General features: G+C 33.0%; 1 protein-coding gene across 1 annotated transcript in view; it reads right to left on the bottom strand.

Moving 5' to 3' along the window:
• Nucleotides 1-1,562: 1,562 nt before the first annotated feature.
• LOC108568488 (lutropin-choriogonadotropic hormone receptor-like) overlaps nucleotides 1,563-17,168 on the bottom strand; it is a 38,922-nt gene continuing 23,316 nt past the window's right edge. The window contains exons 3-13 of the mRNA XM_017929609.1: nucleotides 16,516-16,590; nucleotides 11,670-11,744; nucleotides 10,936-11,013; nucleotides 9,233-9,304; nucleotides 7,943-8,011; nucleotides 7,213-7,281; nucleotides 7,072-7,146; nucleotides 5,875-5,992; nucleotides 4,102-4,461; nucleotides 2,559-2,844; nucleotides 1,563-2,503 (exon numbers count right to left, since the gene is read on the bottom strand). Of these exons, the coding sequence (XP_017785098.1) occupies nucleotides 1,563-2,503; nucleotides 2,559-2,844; nucleotides 4,102-4,461; nucleotides 5,875-5,992; nucleotides 7,072-7,146; nucleotides 7,213-7,281; nucleotides 7,943-8,011; nucleotides 9,233-9,304; nucleotides 10,936-11,013; nucleotides 11,670-11,744; nucleotides 16,516-16,590 (2,218 nt within the window). The remainder of the gene's footprint in view (nucleotides 2,504-2,558; nucleotides 2,845-4,101; nucleotides 4,462-5,874; nucleotides 5,993-7,071; nucleotides 7,147-7,212; nucleotides 7,282-7,942; nucleotides 8,012-9,232; nucleotides 9,305-10,935; nucleotides 11,014-11,669; nucleotides 11,745-16,515; nucleotides 16,591-17,168) is intronic.

Genomic DNA, 17,168 nt, shown 5'->3' with positions numbered 1-17,168 from the left:
CGAAATCCCGACGTTGGAAATCCAGACGGTATGGAAATCCCGACATTTGAAATCCCGACGTTGAAAATCCAGACTGTATCGAAATCCCGACATTGGAAATCCAGACTGTATCGAAATCCCGACGTTGGAAATCCAGACGGTATGGAAATCCCGACATTTGAAATCCCGACGTTGAAAATCCAGACTGTATCAAAATCACGACAGTATNAAAATCCCGACTNACCATTGAATTCCGAAAGTTGAGAAATCCAGACTGTATCGAAATCCCGACTGTATCGAAATCCAGACTGTATCAAAATCACGACAGTATCGAAATCCAGACTGTATTGAAATCCCGACGTTGGAAATCCAGACTGTATCAAAATCTCGACATTGGAAATCCAGACTGTATCGAAAATGTGTACAATAACATTTTTAAATTATTCCGGAGCGTAGTGACNTTTAAATTGTTATTAATAATAGATAATAACAATTAATAATCTAATTGTATTTAAGATTATTTCATAATGTTAAGGTTTATTATGAATAATTCAACAAAATCAAATAAATTAATAATAATGTGATTGTCGAGATTTCGATAGATGGTATTTCGGGCTTGCGATATATCGTTTCTATCTAAAAAAAAAGGAAGGTTTCCGATGGGAAATCGTTCCGCTCCACGCTTGTTACTTTGTTCTTCTGTTTTGATTTCAACTTATTGCCAATAAGGTTGACTGGTTGTGAATACGTAATAAAGGATTAAACAAAAATCGAATTGTATGAAACTCCAGTTTCTATCCTTCCAATATCAAAATCTCTGAAGTTTGGAGTAAATATTTGGCAATATCAATATCTTTTATGACAAAAGTCCTAAGTCTGTTCGATGTCCACTTTTCAAATTTAGTTAGTATAATATATTTCTTCAATACAAGTTTAAATAGTTTTCAATTGAAATCGTGGGAATATTCCAATCTTGAACTTACTTTTATTAAAGTTAATTTATATATGTGACACTTAGTATTACATGAAATTTAATACGAATAAATGTAAAATGTAGTTTTTTTTAAAATGAAACTGATAATTGATAAAAAAAAATATATTTAAGCAGATTTGTAAACATATAAAATACAATAATTTTAAAGTTTTTGTGAAATGACTTCTTTTTTTTAAATAATTGTTAGCTTTATACGATTAAGTTTGTGTATTAAATAAACTTTCAACAATCGCATTAGCTATACCATTTGTATAAATGTTTAACAAAATTTTACTTTAATTCTCTCTAAATTCAAATTACTATGTTGCAAACAGAATGCAAGTAATTACATTTGAAATTGTATTTTGTGCTTAAGTGGTAGCCTATGTCAAATTAGTAATATTTACTTTTAAAATCGTATATAATCCAATCTGACTAATTAGAATAGTGCGTATAAAATAATTATCAATATGATAATGTTAATGTAAACATGAATCTATTATTATATTAATAAATTAATTAAAATACAATAGAGATATTGAAATTAAATTTTATTATAAATAACTATGTACAAAAATCATATTTACAAGAATTATTAATAATGGTTTATTTATAGGTTGTTTGTAGATGTTAATTTGCAGTTGTTCTGTTGATCCATTTTGTTCAGATGTTGCAGAGGATATTCAGAGATTTTGCTGATGTTATCTCTATTGAAAGATCCGCTTTTCGAACCGATCTTCGAGATGGGTAGTTCCACGCTCACGATGGTCGTCAAAACGGAACTTCTGTGGTTGTTTCCGGTAGCGCTGTGCGCCTTATTCACTTCTCCCGGATTCCTCCTGTACTGTCCTCCGGCACCGTAAGGTAAAGGTTTCCCACCGATAGCGCCTTTATGCCTTTCCGCTCTGTCCTTGCAAATACCGTACCTTCCCATCAGAATGAAGAAATCCCGTCGGTACTGTTGCGTCAGAAGCGTGTAGAGGCACGGATTGGCACAAGAGTTCAATGGGTAGAAGAAAACTAGAAGAATTTTGGTTTGCGTTACAGTTATCAGTGGATATCCTAGGAGAGCGGTAAGACCGAAGAAAGCTATTGGTGCCCAACACGCGAAATCCGTGAAAACCAGAAGAGCCATCCGTTTAGCTACGGTTAGATCTGAGCGTACGGACGTGATGGAACATTGGTTCCCGCCTTCGCGGATCGATCGATACATGCTAGCATAACATACGCAGATTATGGAAAACGCGATCGCATTGAAAGCCAACAGCGTGGACAAATAAACGGTATCGGCTTTGCCTTTGTTCTCCAATGGTAGACATATGCTGATTCTCGAGTAGCTGCTTATGCCGAACAGCGGAAGCGATGCCATGCAGATAGCGCAAAGCCATCCGGCGAACATGACGCGAACTGCGGTTCGCAGCTTCAACCTCTTGTTCAGATGGATGGCCCAGGTTATGGTGTACCATCTCTCTGTAGTGATCACGGCCAACGTGTAGACGGATAGGACGTTTCCGAAGATCGTAAGGAATCCGGCCACCTCGCATCCTACACCTAAATATAACTAGTAGTATTAATGACGAACGCAACAATTGTATTGTTATTGAACCTTCTTGCCAATCGATGGCGTAATTAAAGTAGACGCCTATGGATTTGGCATCGACGACTGCGATCAGTAGCAGATGGATTCCGATGCAGAGATCGGCGGTGGCCAGGTTACACATCAGGAACTTCGAGACTGTCAGACGGAAATGCGAAGTGGCTATTACGATCACTACAAAGAGATTGCCGATGACCGCTGACAATGAGATAAACCAAACTGGAACCCTCAAAGCCCAATTCCCCATCAAATCCTCGCAGGGATTAAACGCGTCTGGCTCTGGATAGCATTTCACCTGCAACACAGAAAGGGAACACCAGTGAAAGAAAAAGGCCGAAGGGCTCAATTCCGTTCGATTGATTGAATTCAGTCAATCCTAACATTGATCTATTTATCTAACCTCGTATATAAATTTTATATTTCTTACACGTTGTTAATTTTCTAACAATTTTCATTGCAGCAAGTTAAAATTACAAAAAAAAAATCTTAATTTGATATATTTACTTAAAAAGATACATCTTCTGTTTTGAAAAATAACTTACATTACATATTTTCTTCTAAATATTAATAAATTCTTAAATTATGAAGCTGTTCAATTTGTGTCAAAGTGAGGGACTGTTGAAATACTCTAGTAATTGTTTTTCAGTACAACAACAAAAAACAAGTATGTTGAGTTTCGAATTTTATGTTAAAAAACAATTGTATCTCAGTACAATTACAAACAAATATGACAAACAAGATTGAGAAAAAAAAGATTGAGAAACGCTAAAGACTACTCGATCAAAAATCAAATTATTTGATACTAAGCCGCAAAGTTTGGATACAGGATCAGCAACATTCTAAGTTTTGCATATTTTTTAACAGAATCTCGCTTCATCTAATAAAAGTTTCTACTTATAAGTTGTATGGATTCATTAAACTTCAAACATTATCTCAGATATACCATCATTGGAACTAAATTGTCTTCTTAACTAAATGGAAACTTTTATACAGTTTTATCTAGAAATCATTTACTAATACGGGGCAATATTTAAAGTACAGCAATATCTCGCATATTGAACTTTTCAAAACAAACTAAATCTTAATTGATCAAAATATAAAAATTAGTATACATTTATTATTGTGCTGTTTATTGTTATGTAGTTTTAAAGTCCTCGATTAGTCCGATTTCAAACAGTCAAAGATCTTAACTAAACCAATATTTTGCTTAAATAAATACTTTAAATTTGAAATCGAATCTTTTAGTAAAGTGATTGCTCATAAATCACATTCATTGTAATTCCGCAATCTAGAACTGGCAATTAATTAGTCTATTTTGTAATGTAGATATAAATCTTGGGAAGGAGACGTTTCGAGTTAAAAAATTGGTTTGGTAACAAAGGAACAGAGGAGAGAGCGATAAAGGATCGTACACACCATCCAATTTATTTATATACCTTCGTCGTATTCGATTCGTCACTCTCAGTGGTGCATGGGATCCTTGTAGGAATCGATCAGTTAATTAGTGTGAAAGATTGTATTGTTGGTTTGGTGAATGGAAATAAACTTTTACCTCATGGTAGTCCCGATAAATCTCTCCGCAGATGACAGTCGTCGCAGGAAACCCGTCGGACATCTTCAAGGTGTCATTGCGAAAGACCTCCTCGTCGTGCCACCAAAACTCCTCATCCATCGTCTCCTGAGCAACGATGCTCGTGTTCAGCGGCAACAATCGAAGCACCGCTTTCAGAGCGGGACTGTGCTGATCGTCCTTGAGGACGAGTCCCACCGTCGTCAAGTTCGTCGACGAGCACATGGCCTTCAGCTGCTGCACGAAGAGCTGATGCTCATCGAATTTCCTGGGATCGTGCGTGTCCGGAAACTTAAAGGCGCAGCAATGATAAGGGTACGTCAACCAGGCCTCCTTGATGTTCTGCAAACGAAACAAAAAATAAAAACAAAGAAGACACACACTAACGAGATTCTCAAAGACTTCTTCCATCAATTTACATTTTTAATCTCTGCTCGTGCAAGAGAGGAAGAGTGATTACGCAGGGACTTTAATTAAAAACGCGACTAATTATTTATGCCCGCCCTCGGCAAAAGAAATTATTTTTTTCTTATGACCGGAAAAGCGCATACCAAGTAAACATTAGGTAATTTGGTTGTGGGTAGTGAATAATTTATACCTAAAATCATTAATATGAAAGTAGAGAAATGTCAAATTGAACTTTAAATATTAATTTTGAAATTGTTAAACTTTGGAAAGTTTGCAGGAGACTGTAAATTGGAAAAATCAAGTGAAAAGTTATTTAAAAATAAACAGTTTTATTTACTTAATATGTTATAAATATTTTCGTAAATTTATGCTTCAATCGTGAAAATCGTAATCTGAAAAATCGATATTTCGAACGCGAATTGCTTATGACGCAACTTCCCCGCTGGGGAAAACATTAGAGAAATTGTGCCTTCACCATTCATTATGCATAAATATTCGATGTTAAGTCGGTCTTTATCAATATTTACAACTTGCAACTCTCCCCCAAAAGCTGGAGTGAAAACACATAAATTATTTTATGACAATCCGGCTGGAACTCAAATTGCTTCCGCCACCGATGTTTCGGTTCGGCTCCGGCCTTAACTTGATCTCAGCAATAATTGTGTTTTGTTGGTTTAATAAACTGCTGTAAACTTATATGTTTTCATTACACAAGCAAATATTTAATGAATAATGGAAATATCCAATAATTTATTGCTAACATCAAACATATATTTTCAATGGACATTTTTTTTACTATGCTGTCACGTTTTCATAAAGTGACCCAAGTCTCAGGAAATTATCTAATTTTCGGGATTATACTTGCAAGAATCAGATTCAAAAGAAGTTGAAATTATATGATTCAACAGCAATGAAGACACGCACTCTAAAACTTATGAAATCGATAAAATCATTCAATTTCTAGTCATAAAAATCAAATAATTCTGTTGATTCTGTGTTTTTTTGAAAATTTATTTTAAAAATCATTTATAATATCAATGGTATAAATTTTACGAACATTGAATGAACAGCACCCAATAATTGAGAGTGTAAATTTGTAGATTAAGCACATAATTAATTAAGAACTCATAGTTAATCAATTGGATTGTTTTAATCTCAAAAATGAATGGCAGAAATATGAAAATTTCTTATTAGATTTTTTTTTTTAATTTTATCTAAAGTTGTTAAGAAAGTCTTGCCTTTTGTCGTCAATTATAGAGAGCACCGCGATTGTAGTTCGTGAGTAATTTAGAAGAAAGTTGAACGATGTTAAATCCCCTTTCATTATTTATTATTGTCGCTACTTACTTGAAAGTTGTAGACTGATGGAAAAACTTTGAGCGTGTGGGTGTCGCGTACTTTCAGCACGTCGATTTCGTGCATACCCTCGACAGGGATGGATTCAATGGCCGTGCTCGAAAGGTCTCTAAATAAACAAGGACACACAAACACATAGTACATAAAAAACAACTACTTTAAAAGTAAATTTGCATTGGAAAATTGAAAATTCTAATAACAACAATGAAATAATTGTATATCTGATTAAAGCCAAAATCTCGCACTATTTGAAACCGGACTAAATGAGGTCTATAAAATCATATAAAAATAAACAGCACAAAACAAACTTGACTACAAATTTAGTTGACCGCACTGTATGAGGTATCACTGAATTAATATTGATGAATCATCCTTAATTTATGGGAATGTATCCTATGGGAATTATGGAAATGGGAAGGATTGAGATATGTAAGACTTCTAATAGAACTATTCGAGATTTCAACTGTGTTTCAGTAACTTGGATGCAAGTTGGAAACTTTTATTATGTATTTAGTTAATTACAGTTTAAAGCTGCGCACGACGTAAGCTCCGAACGATGGGAACTTCAACATGTGGTTCGAGTGCACGAGCACTAGATTTATTAGGCGTACTTTAAAATTTACAATTGCGTTTACTACATTTCATTCTTAATTGTTTTTTTGGAATCGATTCTTTTAAGAATTCTGGGATACACTTGTATCCCGCTGCAAAATTAAAAACACTTTTAGTACATTCAATTTGCACTACCAGCGGGATTTCAACTCTAAATCAGAATTACTTCACCTTTAAGATATTTCATTTTAAAGTACACCAGCGCGCGTTTACAGTTCCATTATCTCTCACGTCGCAGCTTCATTTCTTTTTTTTTTAAATATATATAAGACTACTGAGATGCGTTTAACGTTTCGCTAACGACTGCACACTTGTAAAATGCAAGATGAATATCCGGTGGGAAACATTTTCCAGTTTATGATTTAATGAAATTATCATTAACATAATTATTTTAGTTTTATTGTAATATAAAAAGTTAATTTAAGTTGATGTTAAGTAGAAAACGAATTGTATTAATTTTAAAGTTTCCGATGGATTTTTTTTACTAGGATGTGAAAGAAAGAGCGGAAGACGAGGAACGAATATTTCTTCTTTCTAATCAGGAAAGTTCGACATGCAGAAATTGGCATAACTCACATATCTCTTAAGCTTTGCAATCCGGCGAAAGCCCGGCTGTGAAGATTTACCAGACGCAAATTGCCTTTAAAACTCCTGCAAGATAAAAAAGATGATAATATTTGATGGTGAAAATATGTCGTCGGAGTGTACGAAACTTACAGCTTGGCTATTTCGGATCCGTAAAACGCTTCCTCCTCGATAGTGCGCAGATCATTGTAGTCCAACAGCCTGCAAATAGATAAGGGATAACATGTTTATCATACAGTTTGTGCTCGTGTCCATCCAAGACCACGAGTATTGAATATTGATTATGATTATGATTTGCGATTATTTTATATACTATACAAAAAAAATGAAATAATGAAATTTAGTTTATAAAATGAATAATAGAGGGAGCCTATCATAAATGACGTCGATATTGGGGTAAACAGACCGCAACGTGTGAATATTAAACACTGATGAATATTGAGTAACGTCAATCCGTTTTGATTGATTACTGGCGCACGTTAATTCGGTAACCCATCCAAAATTTACGAAAACAAAATGCGAATTGCAATTCAAACACGTCGCAATTAGTCAGCAAACTTGATTACAAAAAAATGGAAATATTTTAAATTAATTAGAGCTACTTCAAGTTGGTAATAATGGAAATTAATTGGAAAGCTTTTGGTTGCCAACCTGCGAATACGAAAATCTCAATTTTACCAGAGCAGGATTAGGACGCGGTCGCCGCAGTACGTGATTTCCGTGCGATCAATTGATGTGCATGAACAAACTAGGAAGCGCACGTGGCAAGTACCATTGAAATTGTATCTTTTTGCAACTTTACGTTCAACTTTTATATTATTGTATAATATAAAAGTGGTTTAAGTGGAAATTCAATACTTACAGCTGTTCCGCTTTTACGTTTGTGATTTGATGAGATTTTATATGTTGGATACGGTTGTTCTCGAAATCCCTGAAATACAATAACAATTAATTCATTTATTTATCTTTAATTTATTAAGTTACTTCATTTTTGAATGCGAATTAAAACTAAATGAAAGAAAACACGTTTCATTCTCTAAATATCCAGTTTTGATATGCATATTTTGGCTCCATTCTATCTATTATAGTTTCTGAAAAAATCCCTAAAATGTGAAGACACTGCTTTTTCGAACGTTAATTCTTCATTATTTCAAGTTTAAACGCGAATTACAAGTAAAATGAAGAAACCACAGAAATAATTGAATACATGATCATGCATCTTCTGGATCCAATCTATTTATATTATAGATTCCGAAATAATCACTAAAATGTGAATTACAGCCAAATGGATGAAACCACAGTATTATATGATTAATCGCTAAATTCCCCAAATGTCGAAGTTTTATATGCAAGTTTTGGATTCTATCTATTATAGTCACTAAAATATGAAAACACTGCTTTTATCGAGCATTAATTTTTATATTTTTTCAACTTCAAACGCGAATTACAGCCAAATGGTTGAAATCATAGCAATCATTAAATACGTTTTGCATTCCCCAAATATCCAAGTTTTATATACTTCTTTTATATCCATTCTATCTATTATAATTGCTGAGAAAATGAAGATTCAATTTTTGTTTGTTTGGCGATAATTACGAGCGTAATTTATGTGAATTTCAATGCACAATAGATTTGAACGTTTTAATATCTGCAGTTGGCATATTCACAAACAGGTGAACAAAGAGCCGACTGTGAATAGAAAGGAGGACAAACAATAGTTACGTGTGAACGTGAAATAATATTGAAGTATTGTATAATTCATCCATAATTTTAATGCAATTTGCTTGTAGACGTGTACGAACCGATTGTATAACTGAATCGAAACGCGATTAGCACTAAATTGTTAAATAAATCGACGTCTGGCGGGGAATCCCCGATGTCGAATTAGCATCGCGGTAATTGTAATAATGACAGTGACATGTGGCGTTTGCTGTCGTTAGACTAATGGTCGGCAATGAGAGCGATGCGATTTAATCCCGCGCCAAATTTAAACGGCAATTCCAAAAAGTCATCCGGATAACATTTCTCTCACTCATTTTCCCTCAATTTCCCATTTTGCGGAGAGAGAGAGTGAAGAAAAAAATAAGTAAACCGAGTGGTGGAGACATTAAAGTAAATCGTGCGCATAATGAATTCAGTTTGGTGGACTTACATAATAAAGAGCACGGAAGAATCGTAGAAGTTTAGGTAGGGCATCTCCTCCAAACCGGTGCTGACAATTCGCCTGTAACAAATATCAACAAAAAAATCAACAATTTGGTACAAAAATCATATATAAGAAATCTACATAAACCTTCGTATATTCAAATGGGAATATATTTGTTTCTTTTTTTTATATTCATGTCTGGAAATTGCATGTTTAGAAGCGAGGAAGTCATTTACATTTAACGCAGCAGCAAACGAAATCAATAATTTACTGTTTGCAGCGAAAAGTAGGAATCATAGTTGTTTTCTTTTTGCTCCAAATAATTACATTTGAAAATGTACAAAGGTAACAGAACATTACAGAGTTAATTACTTCAATTAATTATTATTGCATGCACTATATAAAATAAATTACATTTCCTGCCAAGGAGACTAAATTGAAATTGCAATTTTAGTAATATTCTTTATAAATACTTTTTCTTTAAATGTATTAAATTACTGTGCAGGTAAAATACTATATATTCTGTATTAAAGGGATTAAACTTGTATAACTAAAACTGGTCTGTTTTACACTTGTTTAGAGATGCGTACGTGTCCGCCAGAATCACGCAAAAATTAGTTTTTGTGTTCATTGTAAATTCGAAGCGCGTTCAATTTCATGTACAACTGGATATGTCCAGTATTCGTTGTGTGCAGAATACAAAAGATTTGATTATAGATCGAAGCTCCAGGTTAAAGCATTATTGTTTATGTAAGTTATTGTGTCAAAGCTTAGTTTTCAAATCCTTTTAAACGATATATGGAAAGCACCTAATAATTGGTTAATTTTGCAATATCCAATGTCTATAGTCGCGAAAGTTGAAGCTAATTCAATTAAAAACATCGACGACATTATTTCCTTCGCACAGCAGCAAACTTACATCAAAGACGCGAAAATATCAAAAGTGGAAGTTTGCTAGACGTTTCACTATAAATCAATAAATTACCTGCACTTTAACAGATGCGAAACAACGTTTAAGTGGATTGTGGAACGAATGCACTGTTTATTTATTGATCTCTGGAAAGGATTTGTTCCGTGACGCAAAAGCTATACAAGAAATGAAAAAAAGCTTTGATTCTTATAACTATCAACAAAACATAACAAAATTTAACAAGATATTCCGAAAATTGAGATCTTGTTCTTAAAAACAGAACGTTTGTATTTTAATTAACATATATAGTGTCTATAAAAATGTAATTAAAATTCATTTTCATTCTAATTTATAAGCAAATGAACTTAATGTGAAAATTCCTGTTTATTACATTTTTTGTGCAGAATCAAAATTCTGAAGAGTTTTCATTTCTAAATTAATTAAACTAAATTAAGAAGTCCAAAAAAAAATGGTAATTAGTTGTCAATTTTTTATCGGTCAGAATTACAAATGTAGTTCAGTTGACCCGACGCATCCACCAAAATAAATATAGTCATATTGTGTTGCAAAAGTGTTATTATGTTGTAAAACAATACCTCGCATAATCCGGATTCAATGTATACGTATGTCCGGTTTATAAACTTTGTGTTTCTAATCATTGCAGCTGCAACTAAAACTTTGGTGTTTCACATGTGTTTTGCGGGTGCTCAATAAAAACGCTAGTATTTCTAAACTAATTAATTATGTTAAGTAAAATATTAAAATTCTAAACGATAGATTAGAGCGATTAAATACTTACAATACTTTAAGGTTCGGTAGAGCAACGTTGAATACGCCCGGTTGAATTTTCAGCAGTTTCGGAGCTCCGTGGATATACCTGAAACAAAAAATAAAAGATATTTCAATTAAATAATGGTTAGAACAATGTTATTATTAACAATAGATATTCAGAAATAATAACGTTTCCCCACACACAGTTTCCTTAATTGAATAACTAAAGTAATGTTAGTTTTACGAGGAGATGGGTAAAAGAAAAACCTGTCCGTTTTGTTCCTTCCATTCTATTTACCAAAGTTATTATTAGGATAATTTTCATCGCCATTAAATATTACATTCACGAGTTTCGCGACGCCGAAAGTTTTCAAATCATAGCAGACGAAACCCCGCTCTCTCTTCCACTCGAAACAAAGCCAACGTAAGTATCAAAAGAAGAAACCGTTTATACTCAATGATACATAAGATTCATTTCATTCCCTTTCGCCTTTCATTTCATCCGATTAATTACTATCTACCGTTGATTAATTATAGTTGCGTTTGATGTATGTTATATAAAGAAATTACATTTCATTAATAATTTTCTTAATCACATTTCCTTTTATCACTTTTTTTTGTCAATAGCAGTCATGCACATAAGTTCAGTCCGTGTCTTTAAATCTCTCAAACTATAAGCATCGTATTTATAAGTACATAATTTCCAGGTTACTGCGAGCGCCATATGCGGCCCGCGGGCCACCACCATCGTTTAACACTTACAGAGTCTGCAGCTCGTTTAAATTGAAGAATACACCGGCCTCGAAGAAGTAGAACTCTTCCAAATTCACCAATATTCTGAAACAAGAAAACTTTGTATGTAATATAAACAAATTAATGTAAAAAAACGGCTTCGAAATGCAGTTTTGTCTAAACTACGTTGGATTATCAATCCATGAATCATAAACATGATTATTACGTGCACTACGTCGGATATCGCATGGGATACATTTGTATCCCACATTAATGACTTGCTCACAGTACACAATTGTCTTGCGTCAAATTTACTTTTTAGAAGAAACGGTAATGAAGTAAAAATATAAATTGACTTGAAATTCGCACATGAATTGATGTTGCATGGGATATATTTGTATCCCACACTAATCACTTGATAATAGTACCCAATTTAACATAGTTAATTTATAATGTACAAAAATTATTCTGTCATATTTGGGATACAATTGTATCCCACACGTGTACTATAAGACTTAACACTTGATTGTAAAAAAAAGTTTCCTTCACCATTTAGTTTAACACATAAAAAATTAATTAGTGCTTAATAGAAAATTAAGTTAACAATATCGAAATCTTCGGATCAAACTGTGATGTATAATATTAATCATTTCGAATACTGACTGAAGCAGATGCCCCATATATGCACACATATTTGTCTCGAGGACGACAAAGCTAAAGTCTATCATGATAGTGATTCCATTGAGGCAAGTATCAAACTTTAATTAAGCCCCGCAGCTAAAACCCCTTTAATCTCAAACCATAACAGATTGATCTGCTTCTAAACTATTTCATTATAACCAGTTAAGTTAAATTGCTACATTATTGATAAAACTATAAAAAAAACACATCACATTTCGCTTTATTTTATATAATTATTTTGCAATTTTAAGTGAAAATCACAAAGTGGTTTTATTCGCTTCAAATGTTTCCAGTAGAAATGATTTATTTCATGCATTCGTGTCGGCTGGGATTTAAGCTTGCGTGAAATAGTTTTCTTGCAAAGTCGATGATGGATGGACTCGCATTTATTTGAACACCGTAAATGCACTTTCATTCATCTCGAAACAGACATTTTCGTATTTCACGTATTATCATTTCAATTACAGAAAATAAACTGATCAATCAATTTTGATTTCATCTTTAAAATAAAATGTTTTTCAATTTCTATTATATAGTATTAAGTCTGCAAATTCCGCACCGTTTGAAACCGGACTTATCGAGGATTTTAAATAGAGTATAGATAAAGAACATTTTACTGATTGAAACCGTTTTAAGTGAGGTATTGCTGTATAAATCTAACGAGAGGATACTTTTCAGAAAGACTAGCGCCAGGGATCTAGCTCAGGCTTTTGGAAAGTTCTATTCAACACCATATTCGATGCTCCTCTTCCACCCGACGCGCTGAAAGCATTGAGCAGCTGGACAAAGTCTGCCAAGTTAGCAAGTTGAACTTCCCAGAATTCGCTGGCAGATCAACTGGCTAAATTTGCATCTGGTGCTGATGACATGCAAGTGACTAGTCTTCTACGTTAAGTACTCAAGTCGCTGATCTCTTGGGACTCGGCCGAAGCTTGGCAGAGAAGGTGGAGCAGCTCTGAGACTGGTGTCTGGACCAGATAATGTATCCCGTCCATCGCGGAATGGCAGAGGAAGAAGCTCGAGCTCCCTTACCAGGCGGTACAACTGATCACGGGGCATGGCAAATTTGGACACTACCGAAAGCGATTCAAGTAAACAGAGTCATCGGATTGTGCCTGTGGCGAAGAAGAGGACACAGTCCAGCATTACTGGTTTCGCTGCCTTTTGCACACCACCTGGTGAAGCAGCGCAGAGAGGCGAATGACTCTACAAGGCCTATCATGGCCACGTAGCAAAGAAGATGTCATCGAAATCGCAGAGGAAGGCGCCGATGGTGGTGTGCGTTTGGTCGGGAAGCCAAATGTCTCTAGAAACTTGAGCACGACCATCACAAAGGATGTACAATAATACCTCGTATTATTCTATTATATATTTATTATGTTTTGTTAGTTTTTATAGTTTTCTTAAGAATGTGCTATGCCTTTGCAGCCCAATAAATAAGTTCTATACATTTTTTTATATATATTTATATATTTTCTGTTTATAAAACTTGTAGAAAAGTTGCAAAAAAAGAGGTTTTAAACTTATGTGATGAAATATGAATGTAATCATTTGTGAAGTTTGTTATCTGAGATAATTAGGAGATTCTGAAGCAGCAAAAACTATTCGACCCAAATAAATTACAGCAAAGTCCATTAGCACTTCGACAAGAAATATAACCGCCAGTTGTTAATTCGAGTGGCTCATGGAATTTTCATCAACAATAATAACAACACTTTTAACACTCCCCGTTTCATCGCTAATGATTTAATTATTTCTCGTTTATTAAAATTACTGTGAAAAATCGATATTTTATCTGAAGAAGATAAAGTATATGTTCATTTACAGATTAATACAAACTTTTTAATGATTATAGTCTAATTATATAAGTTTAAATTTTTTTATTTCAAACGTTTCTAGCGTTGGCTGTGCCGAAAAAAATATTCGTTGTGGGCCTCAGTAGGCCGCGATTTTGACATTATTATTATAGACATAAGTGTTAATCTACTTTTTTTTTAAATGGCTGTAAATATTACAAGATTTTCAAAAGCAGATTTATGTTATACAATTGCTTGACTTTCTTTAATTATGTTTACTATTATTTGTTATAAATGCTTCATGGGCTAATAAAGTTTATTTCCGTTTTAATATCAAGAAATTATCGTTTATCGCACCGTGAAATCTGTTTGAAATTAGTAATTGAATCAATTTAAGCGAATACATTTTGTAATACAATTGTGTTATTCGAGCATTTCCGTTTGATATTTACATGCATAAAAATTGATTCAAAAGCAATTACGTGACATTTATACGCACAAACAGTTGAAATTAACTAGTTGCGTTCACCGATCCAAAAAAAAATCGTTTCTCTTGTAAATTTACAGTGAAAAATGTACGTAAATGATCTTTGTAAATGACTAATTGGAATTATTATAAACAACAACGCAAAGCTTGCAATAAAGGAAACAAAATACGGAATTATTTCGCTTCGATCAGTGCGGATTCATTATATAGTACGGTTTGAAAATTTTAAAACAAACTAAATTTTAATCGAGCAAATTTAATTCTAAAAGAATGATCAATTTGTCTCTTCTTACATATTTTCAAGTCATTAAAAACCCATAAAGATAATTTCAATTTATCGAAAACCCATAGAGATATTTTCATTGTGAAAACTCGTCGGATCTCTGCGAAACAGCGATTATTAAGAAAATCCTATTCACTTTTTTTCCAATTTCTACAGCAAATTATTAAAAACCCATAGAGATTTTCAATTTATTTTAAAAAAAACCATGGAGATATTTTGAAGCCTCTTTATTGTGCGGTTTTAAAGTTCTCGGTTAGTCCGGTTTCAAACAGAAACTGTGCAGTATATTTTTTTTCGTGCATTAAAGGCTATTTCGAAATTGTATGCATTTGGATTACACGGTGTAAATAATTATAGAGCTACACGAGTTCCATGTTTTGCACGTGCATTGATTACAGGTAAATCCGTTTCTCGTTATTTCCATAGTTACAAACTCGATTTACAATCAAATTTAATTCTATTTACTATATTTGAATTATTCTTTATATTAATTCGATTTTAGAGTAAAATAATTTTGGAAGATTCTTAACGTTTCTCTAGATTTTAAGAAAAGTGTCGGATATCCAAAATTTATAAAAAGTTTTCATAAAACTCTTATATAATATTGAAATTAGGTATGGAAAATGTGACTTCTATACTTAGAAAGCTAAATACCTGGCACAGTGCGGATTCACTGTAAAAATTTCACAAAAAAAAATCTAAATTTTAATTGAGCAAAATACAAATAAATTCTTAACAATTATATACATAAATGATCGTTTTTTTTCGAATCCTCGATTAGTACGGTTTGTGGAACCAATTACCCGCACTATGCGAGGTATTTCTGTTTTCTCATTTAATCATCTATACTTCGTTTGTAGACTTTTTCGTTTAAAACTTACGTACTAACATTTATAAATTACTTTTACATAATCTATAATTATATTACAACCATATATCTGATTCGATCAGTGCGGATTCGCTATAGTACGATTTGAAAATTTCACGAAAAAAAAAACAAACAAATATTCAATTAATATAAAATACAAATAAAGTCTTTTTTGTCTGGTTTTAAACGCCTCGATTAGTGCGGTATTGATTTAGAAACAAAATTGAAAATCTAGCGACTATATAGTAAGAACCGAACTAAAGTTTTATATAAAAATTATCAATTACATCAATTTCGATATTGTTGCAATAATCGATGATTAAGCAGTAAAATGCACATGGAAAGAAGATCCGGTATATCCATTTACGAAATAAACGTACATTTTCCGGAAGAGACATACACATACACAGAGAGAGAGAGAAAGAGAGAAATATATAGAGAAACGAGTCGTGCAATCAATTTGAACCGTGAAATAGTAGAGCACACATTCTGCGAAGAGAGCGAAAATAAAAGGGGGAAAAAAAGCAAACAGAAATGGAAGATAAATTCGTCACGTCACATGGTTCGTCGGAGAGACCAAAGCGACATGAAATTCAAATAGTAGAACGCAAAAATAAATATAAATAAATTGGAAAAAAAAGGAGGAAAAACGGAACACTAGTTAATGTACTTTTATTTCACGTCGAGCAGGCAGATTTACGTGAAATTAAAGAGCATCAATTTGCGTGCACTTAAAAATTTTGTAACTATGTTATGCTTACAGTTCCTTCAGGCTGTTAGCGTACGGCCGCAGCGAATCCCTTTTCAGCACCTCAATTCCTGCTTTATCTATTGATCTGCAAAACAAAACAAAAATACAAAACTATTTGTTATATTTTATTTAAATTATTAAATTTTATAATAAATTAATGTATTAAAAAAATAGACTCAAAATTATATTATATATTAGTTATAAACAAATTGATTTGATTACAGTTGAAAAAGTTCGAATTTCTGTGAATGTTTTGATGATCACTACATATTTTATAGATTAGTTATAAAACCGCACTAATTGAGGACTTTAAAACCGCACAAAAAAAGAAACACATTATGTAAAATGTTCAAATCTATATTGAATCCGGACTGATCGAAGCCGCTCTAGACGAGCTATTACTGTATTTCTAATAATAAATCTTGAATTGTAGTATTTAAATAACTTTTGTTTGAATGAAAGTCTATGATTAAATTTTTCGCATTTCTGTAAATGTTTCATTACATACGTATTTTACATATTGGTTATAAAACCGCACTAATTGAGGACTTTAATACCGCACAAAAAGAGATGTAACTGTATAAATCGAAACACATGTAAAATGTTCAAATCTATATTGAATCCGGACTGATCGAAGCCGCACTAGACGAGGTATTACTGTAT

This window comes from Nicrophorus vespilloides, unplaced genomic scaffold, assembly GCF_001412225.1.
Source record: "Nicrophorus vespilloides isolate i.1.1-1 unplaced genomic scaffold, Nicve_v1.0, whole genome shotgun sequence".
In the NCBI taxonomy this organism is placed as follows: domain Eukaryota; kingdom Metazoa; phylum Arthropoda; class Insecta; order Coleoptera; family Silphidae; genus Nicrophorus; species Nicrophorus vespilloides.
The sequence above is the reverse complement of the archived record's forward strand: the minus strand, read 5'-3'. Positions and strand labels throughout refer to the sequence as shown.